Here is an 18,908-nt window from a genome sequence, read left to right as displayed (position 1 = left end):
ACTGCCTTGACCAATTACAGTCAAGCTACCTGGTTTAAATTTCAAACAATGTTTGGCAGTTAACTGTCAGTCACCATTAACAGGCATATTCTCCATGGCAATGCTTCTACCAATCAGAGTCCACTAATCAACCAATCAGCACTCTCTTCTCACATAGCATAAAGTTGATGTTTCCCCTGACATTAATATTCTTGCAATTGTCCTGATAGGTGCAAGGCAAAAAGATTCAGCAAAATGTATTTTTTCAACATTACTTCAGTTAAAAAGGACAGATAGCAGTAGCTGTATTTAATTTCTAATGCTTCATTATCTCCAAAATAATCGTAAAACATCTAAAGCACAATGCAACCTCATATTTTAACATTTTAATGTATCAATTTTAAGATTTTTTTTCAAATTTGAAAAATGGTACATTTCAATTGCTCACTCAAATATCGCTCTTGATACAAAAGTATCCAATCAATTTCCTCTTCACTCACCCTTTTTTTAAGATAGCAGCTCACACTACTGACGCGTTTAGGCAGTCATAGTTTGATTTACAGGTTTGCATAGAATCCTGCCTCAGGGAAAGGATTTTTTTAAAATACAAACTAAAGTTGTCAAAATTATGAGCAGAAATAAATAAATAATTTTTTGGTCAGTGGATATCGCCCAAAATGAATTTGATGGAGAAGCAACCGTGGCTGTCAAACAAAATGTTAGAAATTGCATCTCTTTCCAACCTAGTAGCATGTAGTTCAGAATGTTTGACAAAGGGAATTAATGCAATTTTACATCTTTTCACTGGCATTGAGCTCTCTTTTACTTCACCTTTGTAACCAACAAAAGAATGCATACGAACAGCCCCATCAGCAAAAATACTTGATCAGTGTCCTTTTTTTTGGACTCTGCAAAAAACATTATCTGTAGTGTGACCAGTCAGATCTATAACAACACTAGGCTTTTCCAGTAATCGAGTCCAACAATGCAGTGATTAAAACTGTGAATGAGAGTCGCAGAAAGCAACAGCAGCTGAATCTCTCAAGTAACTAGTACTTGCGAGTCTTCTTACTTCAGAATTTCTGTGAGCATCTTTACTGGAGCAGCAAGCACTGCTACATTATGTCACAATAAATCATGTTTAATTTGGGACGTGTGTGTGTGCACTTTCTTCAATGTTGTGCACATAAAATCTGCCCCTCACACCCCCAACTCCATCTCTAAAAGAAAATCCGTTCAATTGTAGTGAACTTATTGATAAGAGTTGCAGAAGTGGGGAAAATAACTGATGTTAAATATTCTCAATTTTTTTCCATCGTGTCCAATGTGCTCCATAAGAAGCTTTCATGGATATCTAGGTGGAAGGCACCACTTTACAGAAATATATCTGTTTATTCAGCATTTCCAAGCACACAAAATACTGCAAGAGAATCAGTTACTGTTTGTTTGAACTGATACCTAAGTAAATTCAAAATCAGGTTCTTTCCAAAATATAAACAAAAATATTCAGGAAAGGCAGCAATAAACCATAAACAAAGCTCAGACAGCAAGTGAAGCAGGCAAAGTGGATTAAATACTATTCTCCATTGCCGATGCAGTTTTTTTTCGATTGTGTTCTTTTGAGTGTGACCTTTTCTAAACTGCTAATTTGGGAGAGAGCAGTAGGTTAACACTGTTGTACCTGTATGTTAGATGCTGAGGCTGATGGAAAGCTGGGAAGGGCAGTGGAAGTTTGGTTACTCCATGATGTAACAGTAGGGGCAGGTCTAACCTGAATCAAACAGAGACAGACACCAATAATGGAAATAAAATAAGGAACTACAGAGCACTGATCCATATTTCATACAAAAGAAAGTAAAAGGATGACATGATAGCTTCCTTTAAAAGCATGCACACAAACAAAAACAAATAAAGGCCAGTGCATTATAAAGACATTTGACATCAAAGATAAGGAAAAAAAACCTTACTCATCACATTTTAGCAAGCCTGCTTTCTATTGAGATTAACACTCTTATGTCATTAAGACATACGATCACATAGCACACAGGTGAAGAAGAGATAAGTAACCAATAAAACAGCAAAACGTAAATGTATTTTGAACAAGCACCATTTAGTGGCTATGAAAGAGGAACTGATTCAAAGCAATGGTTAACAGCAGTTATTAATTTATCTCAAACTGACCAATAGATATTAGAGCTTAAAATGACCCTGTAATGAAAATAATCGAGAAGTCATTCCCATCAACTGTTCCAAGACTATTTTGTGACTAGGGAAGCCAATATCAAGTCCCATTGATTTAAAACTTTTAATTTAAACACAGATTATCAAAATATAGCAGGCAAAAAAAAAATAGGAAGACTCTGTCCAGTTTTGTGCGCTTTTCACAAAATTTGCCACTCACAGGGGATAGAATCAGCATTATTGCCCATTCGTAAATGTCCTAGGGAAGGTGACTGTGAGCTGCCATCTGGCATAGGTACACCAACAGTGCTGTTAGGCAGAGAGTTTCAGAATTTTGATCCAGCAGTGACGGAATGGGGATATATTTCCAAGTCACTTCCAAGTGTGAATTGGAGGGGAGCTTGCAGATGGTGGTGTTCCGATGTATCTAATGCCCTTGTCCTTCTAAGTGGTAACAGTCATAGGTTTGGAATGTGCTGTTGAATGAGGCTTGGCAAATTGCTGCAGTGCATCTTGTAGATGGTACACTCTGCTGCTACTGTGCACCAGTGGTGGAGGGAATAAATGTTTAATGTGGTGGATGAAGGTGTCAATGAAGCAGATGGCTGTCTTTGCCAGGTTGATGTTTTTGGTGCTACATTCATCTGGGGAGCGGTGTATTGCATCACACTTCTGACTTGTGCCTTGTAGATGACTTTGCAGATTCAGGTGGTGAGTTACTTACCACAAAATTCCAAACATCTGACCTATTCTTGTAGCTGCAATATTTATATGGCTGGGCAAGTTAAGTTTCTGGTCAATGCTGACCTCATGAAGTTGATGGTGGGAAGTTCAATGATGATAATGCCATTAGCGAAATGGTTGACTATGTCTTGCTGGAGATGGTCACTACCTGACACTTGTGTGCCATGAATGTTACTTGCCATTTATCAGCCCAAGTCTGGATGTTGTCTAGGTCTTCTTGCATGTGGGCACAGGTTATTTCAGTGTCTGAAGATTTGGGAATGGAACTGCACACTGTGCAATCACTGTGAAGACCTCCACTTCTAACTTTATGAGGGAAGGGAGGATCATTGATGAAGCAATGAACCAGTTGCAGAGCAGGGGCAGCAAAACACTGCACATGCTGGAAATCTGGAGCAGAAAATGGTAAAAACACACATTGGCTCAGACAACATTTGGAAACAAAGAGTCTTCAGTCAAAATGTTAATTCCTGTTTCTCTCTCCACAGATGCTGCCTGACCTGTTGAGTGTCTCCAAAAATTTCTGTTTTAGTTTAAATTACACAGCATCACCTGCAGGAATTGGAAGCTGACTACTGCAGTCCTTGCTTGTCCAGGAATGAAGTGTGGGGCAAATATAGTTGGGGTGAGGGATGAAAAAACTAAAACTCTTCTTTGAAAAAAATAAACAAATAAAATCATCATGGGTGGGGGAATTTCCTCTAAGTGCAGCAAAAAGATATAAACGCAAATATAACTACTTAACATAAATTTGCCACACCTAAAGCACACTGATGATTGCCCTCCAATAGACTTAAAAAATCTGTGCGCACTAACAAGCCCCCTGGACCTTAAACCTTGATTGGATCTATGCAATTATCTGACACGGTGGCTTTTGCTCTCAACACAACTGGTACAAGAACTGATGCAGGCATAAACAGCACAGTGATTGCACGTAAATCATGACTCCTGTTAGCCAATTGGGAATTGGAATCGACAATGGTCATGGAAAAGTACACAGTCCTAATCACTCCAGTTGGATCAGCTACATAACTGTTCCAGCTATGGGGTTTGAAAGGAGAGAAAATTGAGTGGGAGAAACTGGCAGGCAAAATAAAAGAAAACACAGAAAATGCTGGAAACACAATGGTCAGTCATGCTGCAGAATAACTTTGAGTGAGTGTAATAATCTCGAATGGAGAGGATTAATCAGGATAGCAGCAAGGATACGGTCTGATAGATTGATTCCCCAAAAGAATCTGGTTGCTTAATACTGCTATTCTTTGTTTTTCTGATATTGAATATATTGAAGCTGTGAAAAATTGTAACTTTTCAACAACAAGTCCTAGGCCCAATACTTTGAAATAGTTAATCAATGACTAGCTAGAAAATGAAGGCTGTGGGAACAAGCAAGATATTCCAAAAGCTCTCAGCCAAGTAAGTATTGATGTTGGATGGATAGAAGGAGTCTGAAAACTGTTCAACCACAGGATCTGCAGGTCTTCAGAAAGGATAAGGGAGGGGGTTCCTTTTTCAGAGGCATTTGGCGCCCAATTGAGGGATCTGGCATCAGTAGAGGGGGTGGGTGCTGAAAGCCAGAATCCTGCCCTCGGCCCACCGCAACCTCCATCCCACCCGAGTCAGGGATCCCTGGTGAAGACCTTGGAGTACTACTGGGAAAAGCCACTGCTCCTGATGGCACTGGTCGCCAATGGAGAACTGCTGGCCTCTAATTGGCCAGCAGCCCTTGGTGGGCAGGATTTCCTCCCCAGGGGTCCTAAATCTCCCCCTCAGAAGCAATGTGGGCTTCTCACTGGCTCTCTAACCAGTGGCTGGACCAACGACAGTTACATTAAATTCTGCCCATGTCACTGTTGCAATTAAGGGAATGCAGTCAATTTGCACATAGCAAACTCCCACAGTTAGCAATGAAATAATGGCCAGATAATCTGTTTTTGTGATGTTGATTCAGGGATTAATATTGGCCAGGACACCACGGATCACTCCACTTCTCTTCTCTAAAATAGTGTCATGTGATCTTTCACACCCAGCTGAGAGGACAGACAAGGCCTTGTTTTAATGTCTCATTCCATAGACAGCATCTCCAACAGCGCAGCATTGCCTCAGTACTACACTAGAGCGTCTGCCTTGATTTCTGTGCTCATGTTCTGCAGTGGGACTCAAGTCCACAACCTTCTGACTCAGAGGCAAGAATGCTACTAACTGAGTCATGAAAGGCTCCCAAACCATGGCTAATGTATGTGGTTTCTAGAAAAGTGACAATCACTGTGTCCTATTTGATAAGTTGCATCATAGCAGAATTTACTACACTGTTATGAAATGGTGCTGCTTAGCTTATAGCTTGTCATAAATAAAAATTGAATTGATACTTTAGTATTACGAGGACAATTCTGATTCAATAAGCATAAGACTACAAGGCGTAGGGGAAGTAGGCCATTCAACCCATCGAGTCTGCTCCGTCATTCAGTGAGATCATGGCTGATCTGATAATCCTCAACTCCACTTTCCTGCCTTTCCCCTATAACCCTTAATTCCCTTACTGAATAAAAATCTGTCCAGACTGCCTGTATAGAAAGCCTGAACCCAAATTACCTTATTGCCAACAGTCAATATCTGTGGAGGCAACGTACTGTCCTTAGGAATGAATAATAGACTACACTTGAGATCACAGCATTTTTGATGCTGCTTATTTATGCATTGTCCTTGTATTGGTAACAAACTAGGGTGGGGAAAGAAAAGGAACTCTTGCATTTATATAAGATCTTAACAAAATGTTCTCAGTGCTTCATACAATGAACTTATTTGGAATGCAGCAATAGCTGCTTAGTTCAGAGGGGAAATCAGAGGTCCAAGGTCCAAGATGACCAAACATTTAGTCCTACCAAACTACTATACATCCCATTTTATAATAGGCACTTCCATAGGCATATCTGATGTGAAAGTGATAAAAGCAAAAATTCAACTGGGCAGCACTCATATTTAAAAAGGCACTTAACTACATTTGAAAAATGAAACCTATTTTATGCAAACTATTATGGTAAAGGCCTTGAAAGATCTGGAAATTATGTAAAAAATTTCAAACTGTTCATTTAAAAAAAAAATCATACAGCACTCTGTTTAATAAGGTCAAATAAGTTACAATTGCAAGTAGGCCATGAAGTAAACAGAGAAAGTACATGCTGTTATGAAGATAATCAGATGTGGGCAGCACCAGGCTACAATGGGCCACAAACTTTTCTAACCAGTCTTTAGAAGTATTTATCAGAATTCAAGTGTATAGAAAACTAAAAAAACTGCATTCAACCGCCAATTACCCTGCAAATTCCCTATAAAATCATCAATCTAAAGATAAAGAAAACCCCTATTTTAATATAAAAATCTCTCAGGTTCAGTGACTCCCTCATGGTTTTAACAATGACACTAAAAAGGCAAAAAAACCAAGCAAATCAAAAATGGAGAAACAAGGCAATAAAGACTGACAGCGTTTTCCTCTTCAAAAGACTCCCTCATCACCTGCAACGTCTCTCTATAAAGATGTCTTCCTCAGAAGTCATGAGCAAAGACATCACCATTAACCACATAGGCAAGTTCCCCAAACAAGGGTAATACTGGGGGTGAAACACAAGAGCCAACAGTACAACTATCACACAAAAACCACTTTGAATGGTTTGGTCCTGACACACACACTGTTCCCTACTGACTCTCCCTCTCCCTGGCAACCATCTGAGGCTGAATCAGACTGTCCGCAACCTTGATGTCATACATAAATAAACTACCAACCTCATACTCGTGCCACACTAAGAATGGCTATTTTCACCTCCACAACATCACACGACTCTGCCTCAATCACTACTCATCTGCTATTGAAGCTTTCATCCATTACCTCTAAGCTGAGTTATTCCAACCTACTCCTGGCTGGCCTCTCCCACATTTTGCCCTCTGGAAACTTGACAGCATCCAAAACTGTAATGCCTGTGTCCTTACTCACACCTACGTCCTAATGACCCATTACTCCTGTGCCCATGGACTTGGATTGACTCTTAGTTAAGCAAAATCTCAATGTTAAAATTTTTGCTCATTTTCAAATTCCTCCATGGCTCTCCCTTCCCCATTTCTGTAATCTCCACCCATCCCACAATCCTCCAATCTTGGCCCCCTGATCATCTCCAATTTTAATAGCTCCACTATCCTGGCTGTGCCTTCAGCTGTCAAGGCCCTATGCTCTGGAATTCCCTCCTTAAACCTCTAGTTCTCTTTTCTACTTTAAGATGCTCCTTAAAGGGACTACACTTCAAAAGTTCTTCATTGGCTATAAAGTGCTTTGAGATGACTGGTGGTCGTGAAAGGCACAAGATCAATTCATTCTGAAGAAGGGTCATACGGACTCAAAACATCAACTCTGGTTTTCTCTCCACAGATGCTGTCAGACCTGCTGAGTTTTTCTAGCATTTTCTGTTTTTCTTCCATTATGAATTTATGTCTTTACTTTTCTTTATTTAAAACCTATCTCCTGGGCCAAGTTGGTTGAGAAAATGGAATTGAGGTAGAAGATCAGTCACGATTGTACTGAATAGTGGAGTGGGCTCGAAAGGCTATATGGTCCACTCATTTCTTATGTTCTTAGGTTTTTTGGGCATTTTTCTTAATATCATCTTACGTGGCTCAATGTCAAATTTTGCTTTATAATGGTCCTGTGAAGCACCTTGGAAATTTTTTTGTTATAGGTGCTACATAAATACAAGTTGCTGCTGAACGCCCAGAAACCATCAACACCTGTTGCATTTCCAACATCAAATGTTCAAGTGTTGGTACAAGGCATGTGGGTGCATTGCTGCTCATTAGACATTGGGCTTCATAATAAAAGTGCAACATGTGGTTCAGCCCTCTATGCAAAGCTGCTTGTTGATCTCAAGAGGCTTAATGAAACTATCACAAGCACCAAGGACTGAATTTTAACTGAAAAGAAATGGGTGCATTTGGATCAGGAGTGGGGTTAAAGTGTCAGAAGTGTGTTTGACAAACCTAACCCATCCATTTTTGGTTTCAACTGAAGCCAGAAGGTGGACAGACAACCAACCAGACACACACACGCATCCACCACACCTCCCACCCCAAATCTCTGGTTTCAGTCTCCCCCAAGTTTTATAATTTAAAATGTGCAGTTTAAGTGTGCCATACAGTCATTTCTGATTCTTCCTGCCAGGTAAGAAAATTGTTCAATTCATCACATGCTATGCAGCAACATCAACTGCTTGGAGACCCACAAGGACAGCTTTAAAAAATGTGATGGGCAAATGTTGACATAGGATTTTTCCATTGTAAATGGTAACATAAAAAGCATAACTCAAAAATTGTAGTAAAGGAAATAAGGTTAATTTAGGCAGAAAATACATGACACATGAAAAGTTTTTCATTATTTCTATATGTAAAGTAAAATTGTGTCTGCCTTCCTTGTCTGTTCAGTCATGCAGGAGTCTTCTAATTGATTCAGCACAAGTTCATGCCTGGTTCTTCTGACATTTCAATGTTTCTACTGTATGTGCTTGGTATCTACAGTGTAATTTGTGATCGGCTCAGTCATTCTAATCCATGACAGCTCCCTGCAATGTGCCTTCTAGCAGATTAGAACATTATTTTAATTGCTAATTTTACTACTATTTATAGGAATCTAATTTTTAAATTACGTTCCCAGTTCAAATAACATATGGATTGTGGGTGAACCATAGAATGAGACAGCAAAGAAGTGGCCACCTTGTCCAATATGCCTGTGCTAGCTCTTTGAAAGAGCTGTCTAATTGGTACCACTCCACTAGCCTTGCCCCACAGTGCTGCATTTTTTCCCTTCAGGAATTTATCTGATTCCCTTTTGAAAGTTATTAAACCTGCTTCCACTACCATTCATGGCTATGTTGAGGGATTTCAGAATGGAGTGAATGTAACAAGGCCCCAACATTAAATTTATATGTGCTGCTGAACTTCAGCTGTAAAGTCTGAACTAGATGATGAATATAGTATTAAGGTGCCAAGCTATTCATCATCATTTGATATATTCAGTACCAATCAGAACCTGAATGGTGAAATAATCAGAAGACAAATGGCCATGTCAAGTCCTTTAGGATGGCAAAGAACTGAGACAGGCTGCAGCAACTGTGAGATGCATGAATGAGAAGCAGAATGGAAAACACTGCAAATAACAACTGTGCATTTATATGGGAAAGAGAGTCACCCACCTCTCAATAGGAATTTGCAGAACAAGTGAGAATAGAGAGCACACCCCTAACCCCCCTCCCCAACTTTGCCCCTGTAACTTCACAATTCTCCTCGACAGCCATTCTGTCTATTCAATTAGAGTTGGTTTAATTAATATGCATCAATTCCTCCACTAGTTCAGTGAATAATACATTGCTGTAATTGTGGAACTGCTAATGAACAAAAAAAAAAACCAACAATAGATCACCCCAAGAAATTATTAGATATCAATTGTGAGATAAGGACTTTGAGTAAAGTTTTACGGTTTAGCACACCAGGTGAAGGAAAATTTGCACCTGGAGGTCAATCCAATTCCAGGTCCATATCAATTTCTGCCCATCCAGATAAATGAGTAGAAACCAAGACACAAATTGGTTTCACAAATGTCTGTACCTAATACCTACTATATCCTCTCATCGCCATCCAACAGCACTGGAACTCAAATAATTGAGTTTGGAGAGGGTTAAAATGAAAATCTTTGAATGCTGAGAACTTGAAACAAATTCAGGAATGAAAAATGTTTGAAATGATACACACAGAAGGGCAGGCAGTAGTTAAAAAAGAAAGGACTGGTTAATGTTCTGATTAGGATCCTTCAAACAAAACATTCTGCTATCTTATCCTGATTGACTTTCTGTGCATTTCAGCATTTATTAATTGTTTTTATTTAAAATGAGTTTAGGTACTGATTCCGTTACGATTACTAAAGAAAATCAGATTCAGCAACTTCAAGTAGCATTCAACTGTTGGCTTCTTCAGACTTCCTTCCAGAAAACAGTAAACTGCAATCTCCTTTCACGCCAAGCCTATTGATCATTTGCTGCCAAAACTCATATTTTGAGTTTCCACTGCAGCGAATAATGTCGAATAGGTCTTACTGTAGGAAATATGCACAAAATTAAAGAAGAAATGGTAGAATCCATGTGGAATAAGATGGTAACATTCACGTCTTCATTAACAATATAATTTGCCACTTCATATATCTGCGGTTATATTAAATCCTTACAGCACAAGGGCAAATTTTTTCCTACCTATCTTATCAGAGCCCTTCATAATCTTGAACAGCTCCTCCTAACCATCCTCATTCTAATGCTTCACTAGACTCTTTTGTCTGCCTTGTGATTGATGGTCAATGTTGGCTCCCTGTACCCAAATGCCTCAAAGTTAAAATATGCATCTCATGTTTAACTTTCTCAGCCCTCTCTATCGCCCACTGCAGAAACTTGAGTATTAAATCCTGACCGACACTTCAGTGTAATACTGAGGGAGTGGCACACAGTCGGAGGTGCAGCCTTTCGGATGAGATTTTAAATTGCGTCCCTGTCTGTCCTCTCAGGTGGGTGTAAAAGATCCACTGGTGCAATTTCAAAGAACTGCAAGGAGTTCTGGCAAACATTTACCCTTCAAACAACACCTAAAACAGATGATCTGGTCATTTTCACATTGCTATATGCAAATTGGTGACTTCATTTCCCTAGATTACAACAGTGATAACATTTCAAAAAGTACCTAAATGACCATAAATTGTTTTAGAGCACCCTAAAGCTATGAAAGGTGCTTCATAAATGTAAGTTCTTTCTTATTTCTCTTCTGTCAAGTGCCTTGAGGTGTTTTCTACATTAAACGTGCCAGAGAATGCGAGTTGCTGTTGCATTATTTTAGTTATATTATTATACGCTCTCTCCATGGTCTTGGCATCATTACCCAAGAAAGATGCCCAAAAATGGGTGCAATATTCTAACTGCAACTGAATGGATGATCCACAGAGGCCTAGGATTACCCTCTGTATTGTATGCCTTTAATTTTAAAATCCAGTATCCCAAAAGCTTTTCTTAAAATAAAATGACAACTTATACTCCCATCTTTAAATATTTGTATATCTAACTCCTAATTCTCTATATTTTTAAAGTCTTACTATTTACTTAAATCTCTTCTTGTCCTTCCTCCCAAAGTACACACCTCATTTTTTATCTAAATTTCATCTGTCATCTATCTGCCCAATTTATTAACTATGGCTTAATTTGATTGAGGCTCTTAGATGACACCTTACTAAAAATGCATTATCAACATAATTTCCTCAAAAACTTCAAAATTTGTCAAACTTACTTTCTACAACCCTGCACTGTCTTTAATTAATCTATGTCTTTATAGGCATATATTAATTTTGTTTTGCATTATGGCCTTCAGAGGTTTACCCACTAATGACAGGCTGACTGCTCTACTCTCTAGTTACAAAAACAAAAAATGTTGGAAAAACAGCAGGTCTGACAGCATCTGTGGAGAGGAAGACAGAGTTAACGTTTCGATTCCAAATGACTGCTCTTCAGAGCTAAAGGGAAGTAGAAATGTGGTGAAATATATACTGTTTAAGGGGGGTGGAACAGATGAAGCTGAATAGAAGGCCAGCGATAGATGGAGGCAAAGGAGAGATTGCAAAAGATGTTATATACAAAAGGTCAAAGGTTTGTTAATAGTGGTAGAGCAGGCTAAAGGAGGTGCTAATGGTGACATTAAGAGTGGAAAGCAGAATGTGATAATGGCCGGACCAGGGTAAGCATTCTGGAAAGTGACAGATGGCCCTAGTGGGGGTTGGGTGGGGTGGGGAGAAAAAGATCGAAAATAGGCTAAAAGCTGGGGGTAAAACAATGAATAAAAATGAAAAATAATAATGAAAATAAGTGGAAAATAAATAAATAAAAATATAAAAATGAATTTAGAAAAAAGGGGGATCAAAAAGGGGTGGGGATGGAAGAGAGAGTTCATGGTCTGAAGTTGTTGAACTCAATGTTAAGTCCGGAAGGCTGTAAAGTACCGAATCGGAAGATGAGGTGCTGTTCCTCCAGTTTGTGTTGGGCTTCACTGGAATATTGCAGCAGGCCAATGTGTTGAAATGGCAAGCGACAGGAAGGTCTGAATCATGCCTGCAGACCAAATGCAGACTGGGTTGACCGCTTTGCGGAACACATTCGGTCTGTCCGCAAGCATGACCCAGACCTTCCTGTCGCTTGCCATTTCAACACACCACCCTGCTCTCATGTCCATTCTTGGCCTGCTGCAATGTTCCAGTGAAGCTCAACGCAAACTAGAGGAACAGCACCTCATCTTCCGATTAGGCACTTTACAGCCTTCCGGACATAACATTGAGTTCAACAACTTTAGACCATGAACTTTCTCCTCCATCCCCACCCCTTTTTGATCCCCCTTTTCTCTATATTCATTTTTATTTTTTATTTATTTACTTTCCACTTATTTTCATTATTATTATTTTTAAGCTTTATTTCCATTTTTATTCATTGTTTTATCCCCAGCTTTTAGCCTTTTCGATCTTTTTTCCCCCACACTGTCCCCTCCCCCCACTCCACCCCCACAAGGGCCATCTGTCACTTTCTAGAGTACTTACCCTGGTCTGGCCATTATCACATTCTGCTTTCTACTCTTAATGTCATTATTAGCACCTCCTTTAGCCTGTGCCACCACTATTAACAACCTTTTGACCTTTTGTTTGTGACATCTTTCGCAATCCCTCCTTTGCTTCCACCTATTGCTGGCCTGGCTCTCTACCCAGCTTCATCTGTTCCACCCCACTTAAACAACTTATATTTCACCACATTTCTACTTCTCTTTATCTGGAGAAGAGTCATACGGACCCAAAATGTTAACTCTGTCTTTCTCTCCACAGATGCTGTCAGGCCTGCTGAGTTTTTCCAGCATTCTTTGTTTTTGTTACAGATTTCCAGCATCCACAGTATTTTGCCCCTGCTCCATAGTTACTTGGTTTATCCCTTTCACCTTTTTGGAACAGAGGTATTATATCGACAACCCTCCAGTCTTCTGGCGCTAATTGCAAATCCAAAAATGTTTGAAAGATTACAATTAAAGCCTCTCTGTTTCCTTCAGCATTCTAGGGTACATGCCAGCAGTGCCTTTTCCACTTTGAGTTGCACAAGTTTTTATTTAAGTTCAACTTCATTACCTATAGTTATCATAACCATATGCTCCACCTCCTGCATTCTTTCATCTTCACTATCATATCCTCTATGAAAACTATGAAAATCAAGCCTACCTTCGAAAAAACTGGAGCAGCTGACATGACAACATGAGCAAAAGACAACACCCAACTCAGATCACAAGTTGTTACAACCCTGGGTTATGTTAACATAGTTAGATATTGGGCAATACAAGCGTATAACTTGGTATATACTTCACAGAATCCCAACGGCACAGAAGGATGCCATTTGGCCCATTGTGCCTGCGCTGGCTCTCCAAATGAGCATTATGACCAGTACCATTGCCCTGCCTTTTCCCTGTACCACGTCAAAATAATCATTGAATGCCTTGATTGAACCTGCATCCACTGCACTTCCAGACAGTGCGTTCCAGACCTGAACCACTCATGTGAAAAAGTTTTTTCTCACATCACATTTGCTTCTTTTACAAATCACTTTAAATCTGTGCCCTCTTATTTTTGATCCTTTTATCAGCGGGAACAGCTTCTCCCTATCTACTCTATCCAGCCCCCTCATGATTTTGAGCAACTATATCAAATACCTTCTTAGCCACCTTCTCTCCACAGAGAACAGTCCCAACCTTTCCAATCTATCCTCATAGCTGCTTCAGCTTCTTCTCATCATCAGGAACCATTCTTGTAACCCTCTTCTGCACTCTCTCCAACGTGTTCACATCCTTCCTATAATATCCCAGAACTGTACACAATATTCCAGCTAAGGTCTATATAAGGCCTTATATAAATTCAGCATAACTTCCTTGCTCTTGTGCTCTATGCCTCTATTAATAAAGCCCAGGGTACTATATGCTTTATTAACTGCTCTGTCCATCTGTCCTTCCACCTTCAATGATATATGCACATATACACTCAAGTTAGTCTGCTCCTGCACACGCTTCAAAATTTCACCCCTTATTTTATATTGTCTGTCCATGCTCTTCCTACCAAAATGCATCACCTCATATTTCTCCACATTGGACTTCATCTGCCAACTATCTGCTCACTCCACCAGCTTGTCTATGTCCTTTTGAAGTTCCACACCACCCTCCTTGCAGTTCACAACACTCCCAAGCTTCCATAGCATCCACAAATTTTGAAATTGTCCCCTGCACACCAAGATCTAGATCATTAATATGTATCAGGAAAAGCAAGAGTCCCAATACCGACCACTGGGGAACTCCACTACAAACCTTCCTCCAGCCCGAAAAACATCCATTGACCATTACTCTCTGCTTCCTATTTTTCAGCCAATTTTGTATCCACGTTGCTACTGTCCCTTTTATTCCATGACCAATAACTTTTCTCACAGGTCTGTGGTGTGGCATTGTGTCAAATGCCTTTTGAAAGAGCATGTACATCACATCAACAGCATTACCCTCATCAACCTTTTCTGTTACCTCTTCAAAAAAACTCCAGCAACTTGGTTAAACATGCTGGTTCTTCCTTAGCAGCTCATATTTTTCCATGTGACTACTAATTCTATCCCGAATAATTGTTTCTAGAATCTTGCCCACCACTGAAGTTAAATTGACTTGTCTGTAATTGCTGGGCTTATCCTTACAACTTTACTGCTAATGATTTCATTAAACCATCTACTTGATCAGCATAGGAAGCAAATTTACTTAACAGGAATCTTACCTGAAAGCCAAGCTCTTATGATTAGAATGTCATTGAATTTACATTTCAAAAATATTCTACACAATATGAAAAACATATGCATGCCTAACCTTTGGTTAAAATATGTATAAGCCACCTCACCTGTGCATAGTATTGCTGGGTAGGTGCTTGTTGCTGTATCTGCCCTGGGGCGTGTGAATGGTTGGAACTGGATCTACCTCTTGAAACTTGCTGCTTCCCATGTGGAAAAGGAGCCAATTCTTGCCCAGCTGCCTGTTCACCCTGGGCACGGAACAGTCTGTCTCGTAAATGCAGGATCGCCGACTTGTTGAAAGATGAAGAAAAAAATTAAAATGAGGAAAAGATAGATAGGTTTATGAGCTTCCTCAAAGAGAGAGCTTTTCATTTTAAGGGGATGTGTCATGAAGGCAATTGGTTTCCCTCTACCTTCTTTTATGGAGGCTGATGCGATTGTGTCACAGTGGCAAACCCAGTCACCCATCACATCTTTCAATAAAGTTTCTCTTCTTAAAGTTGTGAAACTAAGCATGATTATTCTGCATCATCAAGAATATTTTTCTCTAGTCATTAATTTTGCAACAATTTAGATGGGAGTAAATTTAATGCTGACATTTTGCTCACTATTACTACAACTGTCTTCACTGTTACTCCCCTCTTAAAATGGGCGAGGAGAAATTTACAAAAGAAAAAGCTTATTAAAGGCCTATCCTGCGAAACATTGCATGAGCGAGGGGGGTAAACATAAATGAAAAATAAATCCTGAACTCAAAATCAGAGGAACAGTTATGCAGAAGGAGGATTCCAAACTATCAGCTTGGCTGGTAATTACTGTTTGAAAGTAATTTAAATCTAGCACCAAGTAGAAATATAACTCTTATGGATAATTCTGATGAGCTTTAGAAAATAATTTAATGGCAACAGTTTATTAATCATGCAATGCTGTTTTTATGCATTATAACTTCAAATTCACTTTGAAAGCAATGTATAAAAAAACTAATTGCGCTGTTATATCACACTAATAGAATGTAGTGATGTAATTTACATTTCATGAAAGGTGATAGAATTTTAATCCTATTTTATATACTGGAGTCCATTTGAATGCAAATGATCATTTCTGATCTCACTTGCTATCACTTTTGGTAACCTTTATGTCCTAAAGTTGTCATGGGGACCTGTATTTTACTAATACATGTCAGGTCATTGAACTGACTCGTGTCAAATGGACAGTACTCAGCTACATGAAAGTTGTTAGCTGCGAGACAGAATAACCAACACACTGGAAGAAATTAGGGTAGATCAGTTATTTCAAAACAGTTTTGGATGAACTTGAATTTTTACTACATGCAGAGTTTTGACAGACAACTGGGAATTTCTTCGTTTTCCTTGATCAGCAGATACATGTAGTTTTGACTATTCCGCATCAATATTACTGAAACTGTACCATTTATATATACATCCCATATGTGCCTAATTAACATTGCAATAGTTAGAACATTATCACAGGTGTATCACAACACTAAGGTTTTCTGTTCCTGCTCACAATCTTGTCACACAAAATTGCCCAAAGGAACACTCACTCAGGCATCATTTTGACTGACAATTGATAAAAATCAACAAAACTAATTCACTGTATTTTCCTAAAAACGGAAAATTTGCCTGTGATATCTATAGTAAATCAAGAATCCAATAACACAGATGTTACGCAAAGCTTTATTTGCTTTAATATTTATAAAACTGACAAAAATATGGTAAACAACTTGTCATATGTTGCAATTCTGCCTCTCCACAATCCTAGTTACTAAGGACATCGTAAAAATATTTTTTGTGAATCTTATCCTTGACTAAAAACTGCCAATGATGTGGCCCATGAAGTGCTCAAAAAGCCTGTCACCTCAAACATTAAGAGTCATGTGGGTGGGAAAGTGGAGAAGAAGCCAAAACACCTTTAAGGTCTCCTCTACATTGGAGAGACCAACCGTAAACTGGGCAACCGCTTTGCAGAACACCTGCAGTCTGTCCGCAAGAATGACCCAAACCTCCCTGTCGCTTGCCATTTTAACACTCCACCCTGCTCTCTTGCCCACATGTCTGTCCTTGGCCTGCTGCATTGTTCCAGTGAAGCCCAACGCAAACTGGAGGAACAGCACCTCATCTTCCGACTAGGCACTTTATAGCCTTCCGGACTGAATATTGAATTCAACAACTTTAGGTCTTAAGCTCCCTCCTCCATCCCCACCCTCTTTCTGCTTCTTCCCCCTTCCTCTTTCTTTTTCTTTTCTCCAATAATTTATATAGATTTTTCTTTTCCCACCTATTTCCATTATTTTTAAATCTTTTATGCTCCCCCACCCCAACTAGAGCAATACCTTGAGTGCCCTACCATCCATTCTTAATTAGCACTTTCGTTTAGATAATATCACCAACTTCAACACCTCTGTGTTCTTTTGTTCCTTTGCCTGTGACATCTTTTGATGATCTGCTCCTATCCTAACACCCACCCCCCCTCTACTTCTCCTCCCCCCCACCCCCCCAACCCATCCACCTTAAACCAGCTTATATTTCCCTCTCCTTGTAAAGAAAGATCAGTTCTGTTGAAGGGTCATGGGGACTCGAAACGTCAACTCTTTTCTTCTCCGCCGATGCTGCCAGACCTGCTGAGTTTTTCCCGGTAATTCTGTTTTTGTTTAAGGATTACCTGATTGGTATCAGTAGGAAGATAAGACAAAGCAGCAGCCAGACTTCCTTGAGCAGCTAACAGACCAGCATATTGACTCATCTTCTCTGCCAGAACAGCACCCACTCCATTATTGTTTGTTCCTTGGGTAAGTTCAATGGCTTTACGCAAAACCACTACTTTCTCAATAAGGTCCTGAAAACAGAGAACACAAAAATATAGAAGAAAACATTAAAATCTTGTTACTGGAGAAGTTCTCTCTCTGAATTAGGTTGCAGTCGGAGTTAGTCATAACAAAGCCTTGCAAACGTGGCCTTCTGAGTTACTGAGACCACAGAAAGACTTGAGTCACAGATTCCCAGTGCACAGGCTCATGCCACAATTCATGCAGCCAATGGCACAAAGTAATTGTACTATACTTACTTAAGGCTGACAGACAGGAAGACCTGGGGGGGCTGCGGGTAGGGGAGAAACTTCCCCATCATGTGGGAAGTCGCATTAACCAGCTGTGTTCAAAGGTTTTTGACCACACTTCAATGGTGTGTGTAACGTGCAGCTGGAGCACTGCTCAGCCATGTTATTGAGCAGCTACCTAATAATTATAAAAGTTGCAGGTCTAAAGAGCTTAGTTTACAAATTGTTTGCAGGCTCCCAGTCAGCATGAAGCTCAACATCCACAATGGGTTCTGCAGAGTCCCTTGCACATGCCTTAGACCGCTCTATGTAAGCAGCACAGAGTTGCACACTAAACCATTCAGAAGTTGATGCAAGAGTAGGGGGAGCCTTCAATGACAACAACTTGTATTTATACAGTGCCTTTAATGTAATTAAATGTCACAAGACACTTTACAGGAGCATTACAAAACAAAATTTGACATTAACCAAACAAGGACATATTAGAGCAAATGATGACAGGTTTGAAAATGTACCTGCAAAGATGGGTTTTCAGAAAGTTTCAATAAGGTGGAAAGAAAAATGGAGAGATTAAGGGATGACAATCCAGACAGTAGAGCTAGATGAGTTTAGACTCTGCCACCAGTAGAACAAAAAGCAGAGGGGGAGGAGGCAAAGAGGTGCTGGTGGACTAAAGAGTGCAAAGGCAATGCAAGGAGGATACACAACTGAAGTGAGACAAGGCCAGGTCAGCATTTCAAGGAGAGGATTTTAAAATTTATGTTGGAAGAAAAGGTGAGCAATAATGGAGCTGATGGTGATGAATACGTAAATGGACAGCTGAGTTTTATGGAGAGGGGGAGCAAGAAAGGCTGGCAAAGATAAGATTGGAGAAATCAGACGTATAGGTGATAAAGGCATGGACATTGTGGAGGTGGAAGAAAGCCAACTTGATGATGGATAGGGGTTTGAAGCTCAGCTTGAGACTGAACAGGAAATTAATATTTCAAACTATCTGATTTAGACTCTGCAGGTAGCCAGGAGAGA

General features: G+C 39.7%; 1 protein-coding gene across 7 annotated transcripts in view; it reads right to left on the bottom strand.

The window, feature by feature from the left end:
- Positions 1 to 18,908, bottom strand: part of sec31a (SEC31 homolog A, COPII coat complex component) — a 106,526-nt gene that overhangs the window by 27,835 nt on the left and 59,783 nt on the right. For 6 of the 7 annotated variants that reach the window (XM_041187518.1, XM_041187527.1, XM_041187536.1 and 3 more), the window contains 3 exons: positions 17,490 to 17,663; positions 14,915 to 15,097; positions 1,661 to 1,750 (listed from right to left, as the gene is read on the bottom strand). In XM_041187518.1, the coding sequence (XP_041043452.1) occupies positions 1,661 to 1,750; positions 14,915 to 15,097; positions 17,490 to 17,663 (447 nt within the window). The remainder of the gene's footprint in view (positions 1 to 1,660; positions 1,751 to 14,914; positions 15,098 to 17,489; positions 17,664 to 18,908) is intronic. The other variant, XM_041187561.1, reaches the window with a different exon arrangement.

Source organism: Carcharodon carcharias, chromosome 1 (assembly GCF_017639515.1).
Source record: "Carcharodon carcharias isolate sCarCar2 chromosome 1, sCarCar2.pri, whole genome shotgun sequence".
Lineage (NCBI taxonomy): Eukaryota > Metazoa > Chordata > Chondrichthyes > Lamniformes > Lamnidae > Carcharodon > Carcharodon carcharias.
Note: the sequence above shows the minus strand (reverse complement) of the source record. Positions and strands in the feature narration are given on the sequence as shown.